The sequence below is a fragment of the Drosophila simulans genome, chromosome 3R (assembly GCF_016746395.2).
Source record: "Drosophila simulans strain w501 chromosome 3R, Prin_Dsim_3.1, whole genome shotgun sequence".
In the NCBI taxonomy this organism is placed as follows: Eukaryota; Metazoa; Arthropoda; class Insecta; order Diptera; family Drosophilidae; genus Drosophila; species Drosophila simulans.
Window position 1 is genome coordinate 7940389 of NC_052523.2, and position 16371 is coordinate 7956759.

General features: G+C 44.0%; 4 protein-coding genes across 4 annotated transcripts; 3 read left to right on the forward strand and 1 right to left on the reverse strand.

Annotated features, from left to right (window-relative positions):
- The first annotated feature begins 953 nt into the window (after positions 1-953).
- Positions 954-12062, forward strand: LOC6727578 (serine/threonine-protein kinase D3). The gene is made up of 8 exons (XM_016176470.3): positions 954-1225; positions 5801-6356; positions 7739-7883; positions 8319-8456; positions 8542-8726; positions 9453-10434; positions 10492-11229; positions 11298-12062. The coding sequence occupies exons 2-8, from the start codon at positions 6231-6233 to the stop codon at positions 11492-11494; spliced, it is 2511 nt and encodes an 836-aa protein (XP_016034172.2). The 5' UTR covers positions 954-1225; positions 5801-6230; the 3' UTR covers positions 11495-12062.
- A 330-nt stretch (positions 12063-12392) lies between these two features.
- On the forward strand, positions 12393-13253 carry LOC6727579. The gene is made up of 3 exons (XM_039294971.2): positions 12393-12895; positions 12960-13114; positions 13173-13253. The coding sequence occupies exons 1-3, from the start codon at positions 12457-12459 to the stop codon at positions 13251-13253; spliced, it is 675 nt and encodes a 224-aa protein (XP_039150905.1). The 5' UTR covers positions 12393-12456.
- A 284-nt stretch (positions 13254-13537) lies between these two features.
- Positions 13538-15142, forward strand: LOC6727580. Its single transcript, XM_002102923.3, has 3 exons — positions 13538-13720; positions 13784-14393; positions 14450-15142. The coding sequence occupies exons 1-3, from the start codon at positions 13654-13656 to the stop codon at positions 14925-14927; spliced, it is 1155 nt and encodes a 384-aa protein (XP_002102959.1). The 5' UTR covers positions 13538-13653; the 3' UTR covers positions 14928-15142.
- A 109-nt stretch (positions 15143-15251) lies between these two features.
- LOC27206448 (dynein light chain Tctex-type) lies at positions 15252-16108 on the reverse strand. Its single transcript, XM_016175536.3, has one exon. It carries the CDS (start codon positions 15891-15893, stop codon positions 15558-15560), a length of 336 nt encoding a protein of 111 aa, XP_016034173.1. The 5' UTR covers positions 15894-16108; the 3' UTR covers positions 15252-15557.
- Positions 16109-16371: the final 263 nt, after the last annotated feature.

The following is a 16371-nucleotide window of genomic DNA, read 5'->3' on the forward strand; positions in this document are numbered from 1 at the left end:
AAGGCGCTAAGTCACTGCCGCTGATTTTTTCCAGTGCACATAAAAGCTTTTCGGGAGCAACAGTCGCCCATTAAAAGCCCGCTCACTTGACTCTCTTCGAGTGGCACACTTGTCTCTTAAGTTTCAACTGCTCTTTACTTCTTCTTTTCGATTTAAGATTCAAAATATTACGTATACGTAAGCAATGTATGGTTTGCTTATTTTAATTTTTTATTTTTAATAAATATATCACATTTATCAAATATTTTTGGTATAAATTAAGATATGTAATCTATGTTTGTTTATTTTAACAAACTAGTTTACCTTGCTAGCTAATATTATTGTTTTATATAATTAGAAAGATACAATTTCTGACAATATTACTTAATATTTTGATATAAATAGTCCTAATATGCAAGTACTTTGGCTCTAATCTAAATATGAAATACATAAATTAATGCTTATTTAATTTTCCTTTGTTTAAACCTGTCAACCCTGGCAACTCTTATGCATTACCTATCCTATTTCTGAGCAAAAGTGTGCCGCTTCTCTTCGTTACAACTCCCAAGCTTTCAAGACACCTGTGAGAAAGTGAGAAAGCTTGGCGAGCATGGCTTTCGCCTCTGCCACCGCCGATTGTAAACAAACGCCCAGCCGAAATCGAGAAGAGTAAATAAACAATCGAGAGGAGGCCAAAATAAAATAGAATCAAAATCAAATTGAGGAAGCGCGTCAAGAACGCCAGAAATGTGGCAAGTGATGCGTTGCTTGAACACAGCATCCTAGGAATCGCAGACACTCTGCCCCCAACCCCCAAATGCTCTCGCATCGGAGAATCTCTCTGGGGGATTTGGGGGGTAAAAGAGAGCATAAACCCGAGTCCAAATCGAGAGTTGAGTTGAGCTCGGCAATTTCATTTGGATTTTGCCTTTTCAGCCGCTGCTGCTGATTTTTGCGATTGCTGCCCGCTGCTGGCTGCCTTTTGAAATTTCGCTTCAGTTGCGCGGCGGTCGACGCGAAGTGCAAACGTGCGAAATTTTCTCGTCATTTTTTCGCCTCAGCGACAGAAACAGCGCAACGTGGACATGTCCACGATGCTGCCACACAAATAGGAAAACAAGGAAAGGCAAGAAGAAAGGAAAATACTACGACACACACACACACAAGCACACACGCGCGCAGAAACGGGAAACAAATATTGAAAATTCTAAGGAAAAGCGCCCGGGGAAATGGGGCACGAACGAAGGTGTGTTGGTACTCTAGCTGCTGTCCGTGTGCATATTAATTATTCAAATTAATTGCAAGACATTTTCAACAAGTCTATATATACACGCATATATATATGTACATTCACCAAGTGTTGCATCTTAAATGAGTGTAAAAAATAATCGACGGAAAGTCGAGGGATGCCAGCTGAAAACAAATTAAACCAAATGAATTTTCCCGAGAAACATTAAAATTTAAGTGTCACATGCGTTGGCTCCTTGGCAGTTTCCCGAGTTTTCCGTGCTTGCCGAGCTTCCCAGTTCCTGTTATTATATCATCCTGTGCATAAGTGGAGTGCTTTTGTTGCTAATTTGCTACGTTTCGTTGTTGGTGGTCGTGAGTGGTAGTTGTGTGCTCAATTCGTGTCTTTACGAGGCATATAATTATGATATGCCAGCTATTCGAATGGGAAAATAAGTATATACTATATGGCACCACCATTCATTTATAGAATGGCTTGTTAAATGCGTGTATCAGTTCAACGGGGTCCTTTTCAATGGTTCTTGGAACTTAGAAAAGTTTTATTGTGTTGTGACTGTGCGAATATTACTAAGTACTTTAATAAACAAATCATAATAATATAATAACTTTAAAAATACAAATTATGACATCACACTTAGTTATATATTATTAAATTTGTCAGCTTAGAACTGTTTTATGAATTAATCTGAGAATGTGTACATCTAGTTAATCCTCCTTACTGAGTGCCACCTGTACCATTGTCCTGCCACGCTTCAATGCAAATGTTTGTCTGCGCCCGCGCCCGTTAATATTTATTTGCTCCTTTGGGCGGGCGGATAACGCACTCCCCACTCCCACTCCCACTCCCACTTCGGAGTCCACCATCTCCACTTGAGCTAGAAAAACAAACAGAAACACATTCGAGTTGTTCCCTGGCCTTGGTGTTTATATGGCCGGTGCGTCAGGCTCAATAAACTGGAACCATTCCATCGCATTTACACGCTTCTCTAGAGATTCATACAAGCCCAATTTCGATTTATCATGTTCCAATTTAAGTTAAGCAGGAGAAATACTATAAGTTCTAAATATATCTTTATCCATTTCATTTCCAAATGCCTTTAAAAGATGGTTCATCATATATGTAGATCCTATATATTATATTATAAATCCTCTTTAATATCCTTCCTCTAAAATAATAATATTTTCGCGCCGTGTATAGGATTTTCTTGGGCTCCACCCACAGTGGAATTTGAACTTGGCGTGGCATCATCGGCGCATCTCGTTCTCGCTTTCGCTCCCGGCTTGGAATTATTATCACCTTGCTAATTATCTATCGATGATAATGGTGATGCCATGCGATGCCCCCTCTCTATCGCTCCCCGTAGCCCCGTCTCGTTCGTTTTTCTTATCAGACTCGCAAAGAGCCCGCGACTTTTGCGTCGACTGTGACTATTTGCATTTCGCTTCGTTCTGTGTTTGTTTCACATAAATCTAAGAATTCGAATTCTAATAATATTCCAACAAATAAACATGTGAGTACGGGTGGCACAGCCTCCAAAAAAAGAAAAAAAAACAAACCGATAACCGAGGGGGATGGCAATAAAAAAAAACACATGAATCAAACAGAACATCTTATTTGGTCATTTAAATTTCAAACTGGAGAAGTTTGAATATCATAATTCATTTCTGTTTCCGAAATAGATGTTAATGTTGCAATTTATTTTTCCAGTCAATGAGCTACATTTTAAATTAACAAATACACACTATTTTTTTTTTGGCGCAATTAATGAACTCAAATTTGTTTATTTTTTTCGGCAATGAGCCGCTGTTATTTATTGATCAATTTAAAATCTAAAAATATTTCCAAAATACTTACATATTATTTGGGTAACGAATTTTACGAAATTGTTTTAGAATCATTTTCAGTTGGTTCTAAAATATATATATATTGGTAAACACAAATTTTGAATTATTGATTCTGTTACTTATGCTAATCCATTAAGTATCAACATTTAAATTTGAAATATATATTTCTTTAATCGAATACGTTTTATAAGTTTTTGTTATTTCCTTGCCATTTTAAGTAAAAATCCATAATTTCGCTGACAACATCTGCACGCTTGGCACAACTTTAGTAACCGTCACAATGAAAGGAAATCACCTTGGCCCTGGGGCCGTCTAACGGTAACGGGAAAATCGCTTATCAAACCTCAAACCACCAACCCCCACCCCGCACCACACCACACCACCTGAGTTGGCCCAAACCAACACCCCCCCCCTCAGGTAGTTTTCTCGCACAGCCTTGACAATGACAACGAGCGAAGAAATGGGCGCTAAATGGGCGCGCTCAAAGCGTAGAAAGAGTGCAGAAGGGGCAAAGTAGTGGGAGAAAGGGGAATGGGGGCGGAAGGTGGGGGTTGGGGGGCTATATTGGAGAGTGCGGCCGTTACAACAAACAAACAAAGGAAACAAACAAACTGGGCAACAAATGGTGGGCAAGGGCGGGGTAGTAAGACTATGCCGGGTCGAGTGCTTTGGTTCATGGCTTACACTCACACACGTCTCAGCCGCTCACTCTCTCTCTCTCTCTCACTCTGTTGCCATCTCCCTCTGCAGCGCTCTGGCCTTGTCTTTCTCTATACATTCGTTTACACTGAAAAAAACATGTATTTACTTTCTCTATTAAAAATATTGATATTGATATATTGAGGTAACTATTTCTTTACAGAACACAACATACTAAAATTCATATTTTACATTTAAGAAATTTATTAAAAAAAAACAATTTTATTGCATAAAAAATAGAGCTGTACAAGAGCTCATTAACCATACAATTTTTAAATTATATTTTTTGGTGTATGTATTTAGTTGATTTAAAGAAAGCTATTTACTTTAAAAGCATAAAAAATACTTTTAATGTATAAAGCTAGATGCTAAAGGTTAAATAGGTGTTACTGAAAGCATTATTAACTGATTTTAACAGGAATTAATGTTAATTTTTCCAGTTTTTAGTTATGTATTTATGCATTTATTTCAATTATTTTCCCCAGTGCCGCCAAACGGGTTTTGAGTTGTTTTTGCGCTGGCTACTGGGTCTCAGTTTGAGTTTGGGCTTGGGTATGGGTATATTGGTATAGGTATGGGTATGGGTTCGGGTTGGGGCTCTTTATGAGGTTTTGTGTCTGGGTCTGAGACTGCGACTGCGACTACCACGACTGGGACTGGAACTGGGATTGGGAGTGGAAGGGGAGGGGGTCTCTGGCATCGTCGGCGGCTTTGGCAGTCAGTTGGCCAAGTCAGTTGCTCTTTTGGCTTAACAAACTCAGAACGTGCCGCGGCGACGATGGCGGAGACATCGAATTGCAGCGCATAGAATAAAATAGACAGCAGGAGCTGAAATCGAGGCAAGCGAACGAGCAAGAGTTGGGCTTAGTCATCATGTCCAAGCGGCATCCGTCGGATGCAAGGCGCTGAAAAGGTTCTCAAATTCACGACCAGTGTGTATTTGCCGGATAAATTATTAAGTGATATTCGCTTGGCATCGCCGCTTGTTGCTGTTGTTGTTGTTATGTAAATGGCGAATGTATCTCTTGGATACCATAACGTATCTTAATATCGAAATGTGTGTACGTGTTTTTAGCCTTGACTTTAGGCCTCTGCGCGCTGCGTCATTTGCGTGTGCTGGTGCTCCAATTTCGGCTATTTCTCGCCGATGGTATCTTTCTTTCTGGGCCAAAAGCACTTGAGGATTATGGAGCGGAGGAGCAGCCTCCGTGCTCCGCCAGCAGATGCCAGGAAAGGCACTTCAATTGAAATTCAAAACGCACTCGGCTCCCCATCTGCGACTTTTGACTGATACACCTACTTAAAAACAACAACGAAAATCCAGAAAAGCGGAGAAAAAGCGCCGAGATACAAATTTTTAGAAAGTTGCCTGGCAGCCGAGTGTCTCGTTTTGTTGTTCTTCTTTCACCATTTCTTCGTCGCTTCTTATAATTTCTCTCTCCCTTTCTTTCGCCGCTTCTCATGGCATTCCTTTCATGGCCAGCACACATATTTGCCGTCATGATTTTTTAATTATTTTTTAATGCCTCACACACACACACTCCATAAATGGGTCACAAACAGGCAGGGCACTTCAAAATAATTGGTAGGAATTCAAATCGCCCCGCGCAAGTTTCCCAGGGCGATCTTATCTTTCTAGTTTTTCTCATCGCAATTAGCAACCAGTTTTTTACGTATATAAATATAATGACAGTGTACATATGGCCAATCGAGGCATACGTAATGGCCATTGAATCGGGAAATCGACTGGCGTATTATTTATGGCCCCATTGTCTCAGTGATGCACGTTTGCCATGACCTAACTTACACACAGTCTGTTATCCTGTGAATTAGAAGTCTTAGTTATCTGTTGTTCAGAATTAAAGGGAATATTCAAATTTGATACGAAATGCGTGACGAACGTATGCGAAATATTTGTGAATCCAAAGCATTTCTCAAAAGTTAAAATATTTCCCGTTGCTAAGTAAAGGGCATTTATTGTGAAACTTGCAATGGCTTTATGAGTAATCCTTTGCCACTATCCTTGCAGTTAGTTTCCATGATCCAGAGGCTGCGTGGTGTGGTGGCAAATCTGGTGCATATACCTCATCTGGACACGTAGAGCCGTGACCGACTGCAATCCTTGAACCGCAAAACCGACTCCGAACCGCGGTCGAAACAGAAGGCAGCCAGAGCGGTGTAAGGATAACGGTGGCAGGAGCAAGCAGCATTAAACTTACGCTCGTCCTTGGCATTTGCAATAACAAGCGAAGGGGCTGAAGGCGGGAAGCCCCGAGAAATCACTGCAAGCGAAGCGGAAAAGAGGAATTTTATTGGATTCGAGGACGGGACAGGACAGGGAGCTCCGTGAGCGAGGGGATTCCCGCACCACTGCAATCCTGGCCCAACGCAACCACAGCACCTCCAACGGCAGCAGCGCAGCCAGCGTCGGCAGCGGCGTCGGCAGCGTTCCCGTTATCATGGAGGGTCCTGAAGTCACATTCCTTTTCCAATTCGGCAGCGTGCGCGATGCGGTCTGTGTGCCCGCCAGCTCGCTGACCCTCAAGACGCTCAAGGACCTGGCCTGCGATTTCATCAACACAAAGGTGAGGCCAGGGGTGAACCATTTTAACTTACATCTGGATTCAATCACAGGATTCAAGGACATGCATAATATTTGAGGGAGTATTGAGAGAAATGTCTGTTTATGTATCTTTTGCTAGTTGAACGCTACCAAAGAATTAGTAAACCCCTAAAACAGCAAAGGAGGTCAACATCTGAAGCCATTTAGTTAATTATGCAAGGACCTTCCAGTAATCATGTCAATTGTAGAATATTTGAACAAAAGTCAAATGGCGGGCAGGTCAACATTCTGTGCAGTTGGGCCATAAGTTACAGTGGTTTTATGCAGAGAAAAAACAGAAATAGATACTTGAATGAAATAACTATCTTAATGAAATTAAGACCTCTTTACTTGGAAGTTGAGGAAACACAAAATATAGTTAGGAAGGTATTTCTCCAAGAGGATTAAACATATTGCCACATAAAGTAGTTTTCCACCCACTACTAGAATGAAGTCATTGCACACTGTATTTCTAGCAGACAAGTGAAAAGGTCGGATTAATCCTAGTATGTATGTGTGCACAATAATTGCTTTATTTCATTAAGTAAGTCCAAGTTACATAGGCATGTACTCGTTTCCGCATGGCCCGTTCACCACCCCCTTCCCCTTGACGCAGCTACCCATGGCCAATTCAATTAACCAGGCCGCAACTGGTGGCGTTCCTAAGTTCCATAACCATCCATTGCCAACGACAGCTGCTCCGGGCACGACTCCTTCCGTTCCCAGCTGGCAATCCAGCTCCAAATGCGTACAACTTTTATCCAGACGAGGGGGAGAAGTAGTGAATGGTTAATTTGGTTTGGACAGGATCTAAGACCCATGGACCTTTAATTGTGCCTTGCATATGTGTACATGTATCCGCCATGACTGGCAGTAGATTTTATCAATTAACTCCAGCAAAGCTGGCATTTCATCAAGTCACACAATGGTTCATGGGCTTCCGTGAATATTCGAATCACCATAATCATCCCACAATTTAGCTTCCTTCTAGGCTCACAATATCTCGCATATTTATAGTATTATTAGCAAAGCTACATAATAGTATACCTCTAAACCGATGGGTCATTAATTTATTTCTAATTTGTAAGGGTATTTGCAACTGTGTAGATATAAAGCAAACAAAGCACCAATGTTCATATCAATTGAAATCAATACGAAATTTTGTGCATATGGCAGGCTGGATCTTATCGGGCAATCAATTAAGATACGAATATGATATGATAATGGTTCGGCCAATGCAAAAATAAGCGTTAAACGAACCCGAACATCACAAATGGCCAATGCCCATGTCATTGCCATTGCCACAATCACTTTTCCAACCGCATTCGTAGTGCGCACAGCTCACATCCTGCTGGCTCATTTCAGATCCCGGACAGCGGACTCACGTACCTCTCGGAACGCATTCTCCTCTTCGTCCATGACTACAGCACACCGAATGTGCTGCACATCATCAACTCGGCAGCGGAGGTGGTGGACGAGACCCTCGTGGAAATCGTGCTGACCGCCAGTCGTAAGTAGCCAGGGATTGGGATTCCACCCACTTCAATGGGGTGACACATTCGTCGATGGACATCACTCATTCAATTCATAAACTTGCAAAGGGCATGTTTGAGATGAATGTGTCGAAGCTGTGACATGACAGTTTAAATCCCAACGGATATAGTAAAAAATGTAGCTTTATTCGATACATTTGTGAATATGCAAATGTGTCATTAATAATACAAAGTTATTCTAAACAAAGTTAAAAATCAATAACTATTACTTATGATACTCAATGCTTAACAACCATTAGAAAAATCCATTCTAAAGTTATATTTCTATATATATAAAAATAATAGAGCTACATTTTCATCTATTATCATATTCACTTTGGTAATCTAGCTCTCAAGGCGTACTCCTATGGCGAACCCACTTTTAAAGTATCTTTTTCTCGCCCACACTGCAGCCATCCTGTATCCGACCTCCGAGATGCCGACCCTCAAACCGCACAGCCTGAATGTGCATTCCTACAAGGGACCGACCTTCTGTGATTTCTGCGGCGAGATGCTGTTTGGTCTGGTGCGCCAGGGCCTCAAGTGCGACGGTATGTGAATCGGAGTGTGATATCAATGGGGGGGTTCCGAGCTATTCGACTAATCTCCAAACGTGTCCTTGCATTCCGTCCACAGGATGCGGCCAGAACTATCACAAGCGGTGCGTGGTGAAAATCCCGAACAACTGCAACCGCTCCAATGACGCCACCTCGAGGCGCTCCTTCACGCTCCAGGCGCCCCGCAGTCCGTCCGGCAGCTCCCAGCAGTCGCTCGTCTCCACGGAGGACTCGACCGGACGGAACGACTCGAGCAGCTCACTGGTAAAGCGCATGTCGGACCTTATGAATGATATTATAAAGCATTGACAGCCAGACAGGACCTTTCATATTCGCTATCATAAGCATATGCAGTATGTGTGAGTGAGAGTGTGTGTGAATGAGTGTGCGAGTGTGTGTGTGTAAGTCCTTTAAGGGTGGTGGTAGTTCTTAGTTTCCGCCTGTCCTCACTGCGCGTATTTCAAATTGTACTTAACGTGGCTCACACTTTTAATTTGTATTGTTTTCACGCTTTTCTAATAAACTTTTTATACTGCGCACATTAAATGCTTTATTAACTATTTAGAACACTCGTAGGGGGGTTTGAAAAATGCACTTAATTATAACTGGGGATAGCACTCAAACTGTCTGAAGTCAGGAAAATTAAGGATACAGTTAAAAAGTAACTCCTTTCTTCGATTTCTTGCGTTCTGATAGATAGACAGCAACAACAAACCTTTTTATTTAAACATTTCTTTCTTTATAAACGAGCATAATTTCCCAAAAACACTGAAGCCATTTCCACCATCCTTTTGCCTACCATTTCCTTCGAAATCCTTCCAAAAGAAATCCTGGAATGAGGTTTCAAGAGAAGCCGGCCAAATTATGAAAATTCGTTTTGGCCAATTAACGCTATTAAAGAAGCCCTGCCCACAGGGAATACCCCATGCGCATCCATCCCCAGAGCCTCTTAATTTGCTAATTAAGTAACCTGCCTTCCACAATTCCCAGAATATTCCCGGTCGCCATCAAAGGACTCATTCGTCGGGCAGCCGGAATGGACTGATGGTGCTCCGTATTCCGCACACATTCATGGTGCACACGTACGGCATACCCACGGTGTGCCAGCTGTGCAAGAAGCTGCTCAAAGGACTCTTCAAGCAGGGCCTCCAGTGCCGGGACTGCCAGTACAATACGCACAAGAAGTGCATGGACAAGGTGCCCCACGATTGCACGGGTGAGGCCCAACTGAGCCAGCTGCAGATCCAGGCCGGCGCCAAGGAGCGGGACAACTTCTTCCGCGAGGAGTTCGACGACAGTGACGGCGACGACGGATCCGAGTATGGCAAGTACAAGTCGGCCATGTCGAGCGGTGTCAATCTGGTGGCCGGAAGACCCAGAGAAGCACCGAAAGCCCTCACAAATGCCCACAACTCGCCGCCCGAGCTGGTCAACGGAGGACTGGTCGATGATTCCAGCGTTAGTGGTGGTGAGACCAGCAAGTCCAGTAGCGACGGCCAGTCGGAGCAGTCCCAGTCCTCCACCTCCTCCTCGCCCAGTGCCAATATCCCGCTGATGAGGATCGTCCAGTCCGTCAAGCACACCAAGAAGCGCGGTGGCCAGGCCCTTAAGGAGGGCTGGCTGGTGCACTACACCTCGCTGGACAAGGCAGTGAAGCGCTACTACTGGCGACTGGACTCCAAGACCATCACCCTGTTCGTCTCGGAACAGGGTAGCAAGTACCACAAGGAGCTGCCGCTGGCGGAGCTCCTGTCGATCGAAAGCCACCTCGGAGATCCACGGCCGGAGTGCAACTACTGCTTCGAGCTGCGCCTACCCAATCTCAGCTACTTCGTCGGACAGGATCCGCAGGTGGGCGCCAAGGAGGAGCAGGCCGTCAGATTACCTCCGCCGGACAGTGGAATTGGCAGTGACATTGCCAAGAGCTGGGAGACCAGCATCCGGCAGGCCTTCATGCACGTCACCAATACGCGTAGGTACTCCAAATATACTCCAAACGATGCATCAGCACGCTTTGTTTCCTTTCCAGAATGCTGCGAATCGGAGGAGCAGGTCCAGGACATGGGCCAGCTGTACCAGATCTTTCCGGACGAGGTGCTCGGTTCCGGGCAGTTTGGTGTGGTCTACGGCGGCGTGCACAAGAAGACGCAGCGCGAGGTGGCCATCAAGGTGATCGACAAGCTGCGCTTCCCCACCAAACAGGAGGCGCAGCTGAAGAACGAGGTGGCCATCCTGCAGAACATCTCGCACTGCGGCGTCGTCAATCTGGAGCGGATGTTCGAGACTCCGGAGCGGATCTTCGTGGTGATGGAGAAGCTCAAGGGCGACATGCTGGAGATGATCCTGTCGCATGCGAGGGGCCGCCTGAGTGAGCGGGTGACCAAGTTCCTGATCACCCAGATTCTGATTGCCCTCAAGTACCTGCATTCTCAAAACATCGTCCACTGCGATCTAAAGCCGGAGAACGTGCTCCTCTCCTCGGACGCCGAGTTCCCGCAGGTGAAGCTCTGCGACTTTGGCTACGCCCGGATCATCGGCGAGAAATCCTTCCGTCGCTCGGTGGTTGGCACTCCGGCCTACCTGGCACCGGAGGTGCTCCGAAACAAGGGCTACAATCGATCTCTGGACATGTGGAGCGTGGGCGTCATCATCTACGTGAGCCTGAGCGGCACATTCCCCTTCAACGAGGAGGAGGACATCAACGACCAGATCCAGAACGCGGCCTTCATGTATCCCCCAAATCCCTGGAAGGAGATCTCCTCCAATGGTGAGTGTAGAGCTTAAGCACAACGTTCAAGTCCAGGTTCATCTATGAATTCCTTCTGTTTTCCCCAGCCATCGACCTGATCAACAACCTGCTGCAGGTGAAGCAGCGCAAGCGGTACACGGTGGACAAGAGTCTGCTGCACTACTGGCTGCAGGACAAGCAGACGTACCGCGATCTCCGGAACCTGGAGGCCCAGGTGGGTGCCGGCCGGTACCTGACCCACGAGGCGGATGACCTGCGCTGGGACTGCGCGGGCGACATGTGACCTGGCTCTGAGCCCGAGGCGATTCTCGAGAGCACCACCGAGTTAATCAGCTGCAGCGCCACCACCACCACCGAAAGCTATCGTCGATCTCCGGCGGACTGCGCCGGATGCCATCGGCTGTCGGATTGCGGGAACTCCCCCAAGTCGGAGGCCATGAGCGACAGGGCGCTGAAATGGATGCGGTTCCACCTCTGCCGGCACATCAAATAGCAGTACAACCTTATTGCCTAGCCCATAAGTTTATCCTATCTCTCTAACTCGCTTCTCGATTGATATCCGCTAAACGAACGAACTCTTCTTACCACTTACCACTTACAACTTACAACTCTGTGTGCTAAATTTTTCTCTAGAATCAAAATTAGTCGATAGCTTTAATTTGTTAACCACCTAAAGGCAACTCTTATGAATAATACACAAATACTTAATATACATATGTGAAAATAAAACCCAGACGTAAATGCGAAGCTCAGATCCAGTTTAGTACCAATGGCCATAAGTTACAGGAAGAACCCAAAAACCAAACGAATGGCAGAGAAATATAGCTGAATAAACAACGCTTGACAATTAAGAGATGCACTTCGCGCTTTTACTTACAGTAGCGGGCAAAAAAATAGGTAGCATTGTCATATTTGGGGTTAATTTGAAAATTTATAATTCATTTTGTTAGCTTATTTGGTTATATTAAATATTAATTTATATAGTATTGCTTAGTAATTGGATTCTAATATTTTCAAATTAGATCGAAATGACTATATATGTAGATATTTATCACATATATAGTAAACAAGTGTATCTTCATATTTTGAATATATTTTTCCACCTATGACTGTTTTGTCACCAGTAGTGGAAGTGTCTTTAAGTTAAGGTGCTCCATAAGATCACTGGCCTGCAACGGTGGACCTCTTTCTCGCCTGAATTTCGATGCTTTCCAACAGTTCTTGTTCAGCATTTCAGCTCGAAAGATGCATTATTTTGTGGCCCAGTGCTTCATAATGGCAATTCTTGCCGGGATTAGCCAGCAGGATGATGACTTTAGCACGCCGAGTGTCGCCTGGTTGGAATATCAGCGGGAGAGATTCGGTATGAGCAGTAATCCCTTCCTGTTTGAGTCCACCAAGGCACCAACAGTCCAAAATGTAGAGGTGGTCACCCCGAAAGTGGAGACCACATCCAGGAAACATTCCTCCAGCTCGACCGAAAACGCAAGTCAGGAATCCGAAGAGGAAGAGGAGTCCACGGAGCCACCAAACGAAGATGAAGAAGTTGGGGTGCCCAGTGTTCAAGGATTTTTCAAGTTTTTAAAGAACATGCAGAAAACTTGGATCAAGAAATCGACTCTGACTTTTGGAAAGAAAATAAAGTTGCTTCAAAACCTGCGAGACAATCTTATAAAATTAATAGGTTAGTTTATAAGTTTTAAGATCTTATATGTTGTCTTCTTATAATTTACCTTCTGATTTTGTAGAGCAACAGTTCGCGGTTCTTTGGCAGCCACCAGAGCGAAAAAGGAGACGTCGACGTGGTATTTTGGATGACTCGGAAATAGACTTTCCGCCTGAGGCGGCAATCATGAGCATCAACTTCTTGACATTCGCCGTTTTCCTCATTAAGCTCGTTATGGTACGTTGTAATTTATATTGATATATTTATAGGTATTATTCATTTTCTAATATTGCAGCAAGTGGTTAAAATTGTGAAAAGCAAACATGTTACCTTTTCTGGATTCACCTTTTCACCAGAAGCTGCCAGACGTCCATAAAGTATTACCACTGCTTAAGTAGTTTAGATTTTAAAAATATTCTTTTAAAATGAAAAACTAATTTTCATGAAACAAAAATAATATTGTAGAATTCATAATAAGTAGTCTGCTATTTAAAACAATGATTTAAGAATCTTTCTCGTATTTACTAGATCTAAATTTAAATTAGTTATTTAGTTAGAGATATTCAAAGGTTAGTGAATGTTTCAATATTAAATGCTGTCGGAACCAATTTTCAAAATGTGAACTATCGATTCTTATCGACTATTCGATTTTGGCTTGTATCGGCTTTCATATCACTCAGCTTTTGTCCATCACATGTCATCTGTTTTATTTTCCACACGTGCAACATTTGAATTGTTTCTAAAAGCCAGAAAGATTCAAATATTGCGCAGTAACAATGGAAGATAAAATTATAATAGAATCCGTATGCGATCACAAAAGAGACGAGCTCATCCCCACCATATGTAAGTTAACTAGTTTAGCCATCAATCAGGAAGAATACATAAAATCTCATTTTGCATCTATAGTGAAATTCCAGAATGGATCTCTTCTGGGCAACGCAGATTTCAGCATGGTGGAGAGTGCCGTGGATGGCAAAAAGCATGCCTTAGTATGGGCTGGTGACCAGGTGTACACGGGCGAGGTGAAGGATAGCGAGGAAGTAGACACCTACGTTTGCATAAGGAACAAATTAACCAACAAAGTTAAAATCGTGCCAGTGCAAGAGGCATTGATGTACAATCATGTTTACAAGACACTGGAGCGACAGAAGAAAACGGGTCCCACGATGAGTCGGGAGCACGCCAACAAGAAGCTGCTCAAGGAGTTTGGAGGGCGCAAGGCATCCCGCTTCGTGGACAACCGCGAACAGATGATGGTCAACGTGGAGGTGATGCGTCAGGATCTGGACGAAACGGTGAATGCGACCATGCTCGACGAAGACGAAGAGGGCGGCAACCTGGCTGATGTGAGCATCAACAATGAGGAATACCTGGCCAGCATTGTGCCCGAGTTCAACAAGGAGGCGACCAAAGTGGACGAAGTCTACGCTGTGGAAAGTTTGATCCCGAGCTCTCTGCTCGAACGACTCGAGGAGGAGGCCAAGGTGGTGTTCTCCACACCTGTACAGACTCTACCGTAAGTAGTTTGGTAAAAGCAGTAGCATTTAAATGTTAAAATACCTTTCATTGCAGCATTAAATCGGAATACCTCAAGTCATGTTTGGCCAAAATTCAGGAAAAGCCCGTTTCATCCAAGCGGGACTTCTTGCACATTAAGCTTATCATCTACATGGACGCCTTGCAGTCGCTAATTTCCCTTCGTTCACGCCAAATGCAGAAGGCTGAGCTCTCTGGTATCACAGAGAAGATCGAGAATGATATACGCCATCGTTTTGCGGATCCCAATGTGGCAAAGAAGGGAACTCGCACCAATTTCAGCAGTGAAAAGGCACTGACACACTTTATTGTGATGGCCCTGCTCCTCAGTGAGAAGTTCGAAGTGGACATCAATGTGCTCTCCCGTGCTTTGGCCACCACCAAGGCTCGGATCAAGCAGTACGCCCACATCGTGAACGCTCTGCCAAAATCCAATTCGGACATCCTTAGCCTGCGCCTGCCCAGCAAGGTTCCGGCTCTAAAGGCGGGCCGCCGTTTCCAGCGCAAAAAGTAGGAGTATCTTCAAGGACACCGCGCCCGCCATCGATTTAACAAACCCTGGCGGTCCAATTACATTTATTGTAGCCAGATACTTCTGGTTTTGTTATTGTGGGCAATGACAGAAAGAATATTATAATTCAAAACGATGGGAGGTTTTGAAAATAATACATATTCAATGTAATCGTTTAGCTGAATAAGAGAAAGACCATTAAAGATTAATTTTAACAATGGCCTGGAATTTTAAATCGATTTTAGACCAATGGCCAATAGCTGCCATGGAAACTAAAAATATTCCCACGACCCGAAGTGATGACCCATTGAAAACAGTCTTGAATGATTAACTTATTATGCTACGGTAAACGTTACATGTTTATACACATTTTATTTACTTTTTTAGATTGAAAATAAAGAATAACATTAGGCGAGTACATTGGCAACGAATAGTTGCTTGCTAATTGCTCGGAAACGGCGACAATGTTTTCAAGTGCTCCATAATAAATTTTGTTATTGCAGCAGGATGGATAGCCGATCAAAAAGTATTTGTGTTGTGGTGTGTGTGTGTGTACGACGGCAATCTTGTTAGTCCCTCCCCCTTTTAAGTCATCCTCCTCGCGAATTGCGCCAGTCCTGTAATGCTTCCACTCTAGACAGCCAGTCCGAAGACCGAAACGATGCAGTACATGGTCTTGTTCTCCCAGCGCACTGTGCAGGATCCGTCGGTGTCGTTGTTCCAGTAGCAGGAGCTGGCGGTGTGGAGTCCAGCACCGTTCTTTTGCATGATCATGGCGGTCACAATGTACTTGTAGGGCTTCTGCTCCTTGGTGAGCACCGTCAGGCAGTTCTCCACCACCTGGCCGGTCCAGTTGTTCACCTTGTCGTGCTGGTAGGCGTTACCGCCGATGGTCGTCTCGATGGCCTCTTTAATCGTCTTGCTCACGTCGTCCACAATGAACTGGCTTTCTTCGCGTGAGTCATCCATGTTCGCAGCTTTGATTTGCTTCTAATGGCAGCTGGTCAAAAAAGTTTACGTACTGAGCTCTACTTAGTATTGTTGTCGTTGTAAATGTGCGCGCGTTTTTGGGCTCGTCGGCGGCATTCGAACAGCCGAAATAATATATATCGGGATTCTATTTTCCTAAGGGATGCGGAAAGCAAAGTTTGTTTTTAATTTGGCAGTATTTTCAGGGCACCTTGATCTGGTCAGACTGTGTCGCAATTTAACCGGTGAAACGGTTACATCATGGGTCATTTCAGCGTCTTCACACTAGAGATTTCAAGAGAAGAAACAGTTGTGTTTTATTCAAAACAAAGGTTTCGCTATCAACATTTTCCAAAACATTTAATCAAGGAGACTAGAATTAGATAAAGTACTTGCAAAAGGAACCAAAGCAAGATAAAACCAATTATAACCATAATGGCAGTGGAAACACACCTAAATATTGAAATTAATCGATAGA

Bases quoted from the DNA above. Each gene is read 5' to 3' on its own strand.
- LOC27206448 (XM_016175536.3), bottom strand. From the start codon at position 15,893: ATGGATGACTCACGCGAAGAAAGCCAGTTCATTGTGGACGACGTGAGC.
- LOC6727578 (XM_016176470.3), top strand. From the start codon at position 6,231: ATGGAGGGTCCTGAAGTCACATTCCTTTTCCAATTCGGCAGCGTGCGC. The intron at 8,457-8,541 runs GTATGTGAATCG...TTCCGTCCACAG, and splicing joins CCAGGGCCTCAAGTGCGACG to GATGCGGCCAGAACTATCAC. The intron at 11,230-11,297 runs GTGAGTGTAGAG...TGTTTTCCCCAG, and splicing joins GAAGGAGATCTCCTCCAATG to CCATCGACCTGATCAACAAC.
- LOC6727580 (XM_002102923.3), top strand. From the start codon at position 13,654: ATGGAAGATAAAATTATAATAGAATCCGTATGCGATCACAAAAGAGAC. The intron at 13,721-13,783 runs GTAAGTTAACTA...TTGCATCTATAG, and splicing joins CGAGCTCATCCCCACCATAT to TGAAATTCCAGAATGGATCT. The intron at 14,394-14,449 runs GTAAGTAGTTTG...CTTTCATTGCAG, and splicing joins ACACCTGTACAGACTCTACC to CATTAAATCGGAATACCTCA.
- LOC6727579 (XM_039294971.2), top strand. From the start codon at position 12,457: ATGCATTATTTTGTGGCCCAGTGCTTCATAATGGCAATTCTTGCCGGG. The intron at 12,896-12,959 runs GTTAGTTTATAA...CTGATTTTGTAG, and splicing joins CAATCTTATAAAATTAATAG to AGCAACAGTTCGCGGTTCTT. The intron at 13,115-13,172 runs GTACGTTGTAAT...CTAATATTGCAG, and splicing joins TCCTCATTAAGCTCGTTATG to CAAGTGGTTAAAATTGTGAA.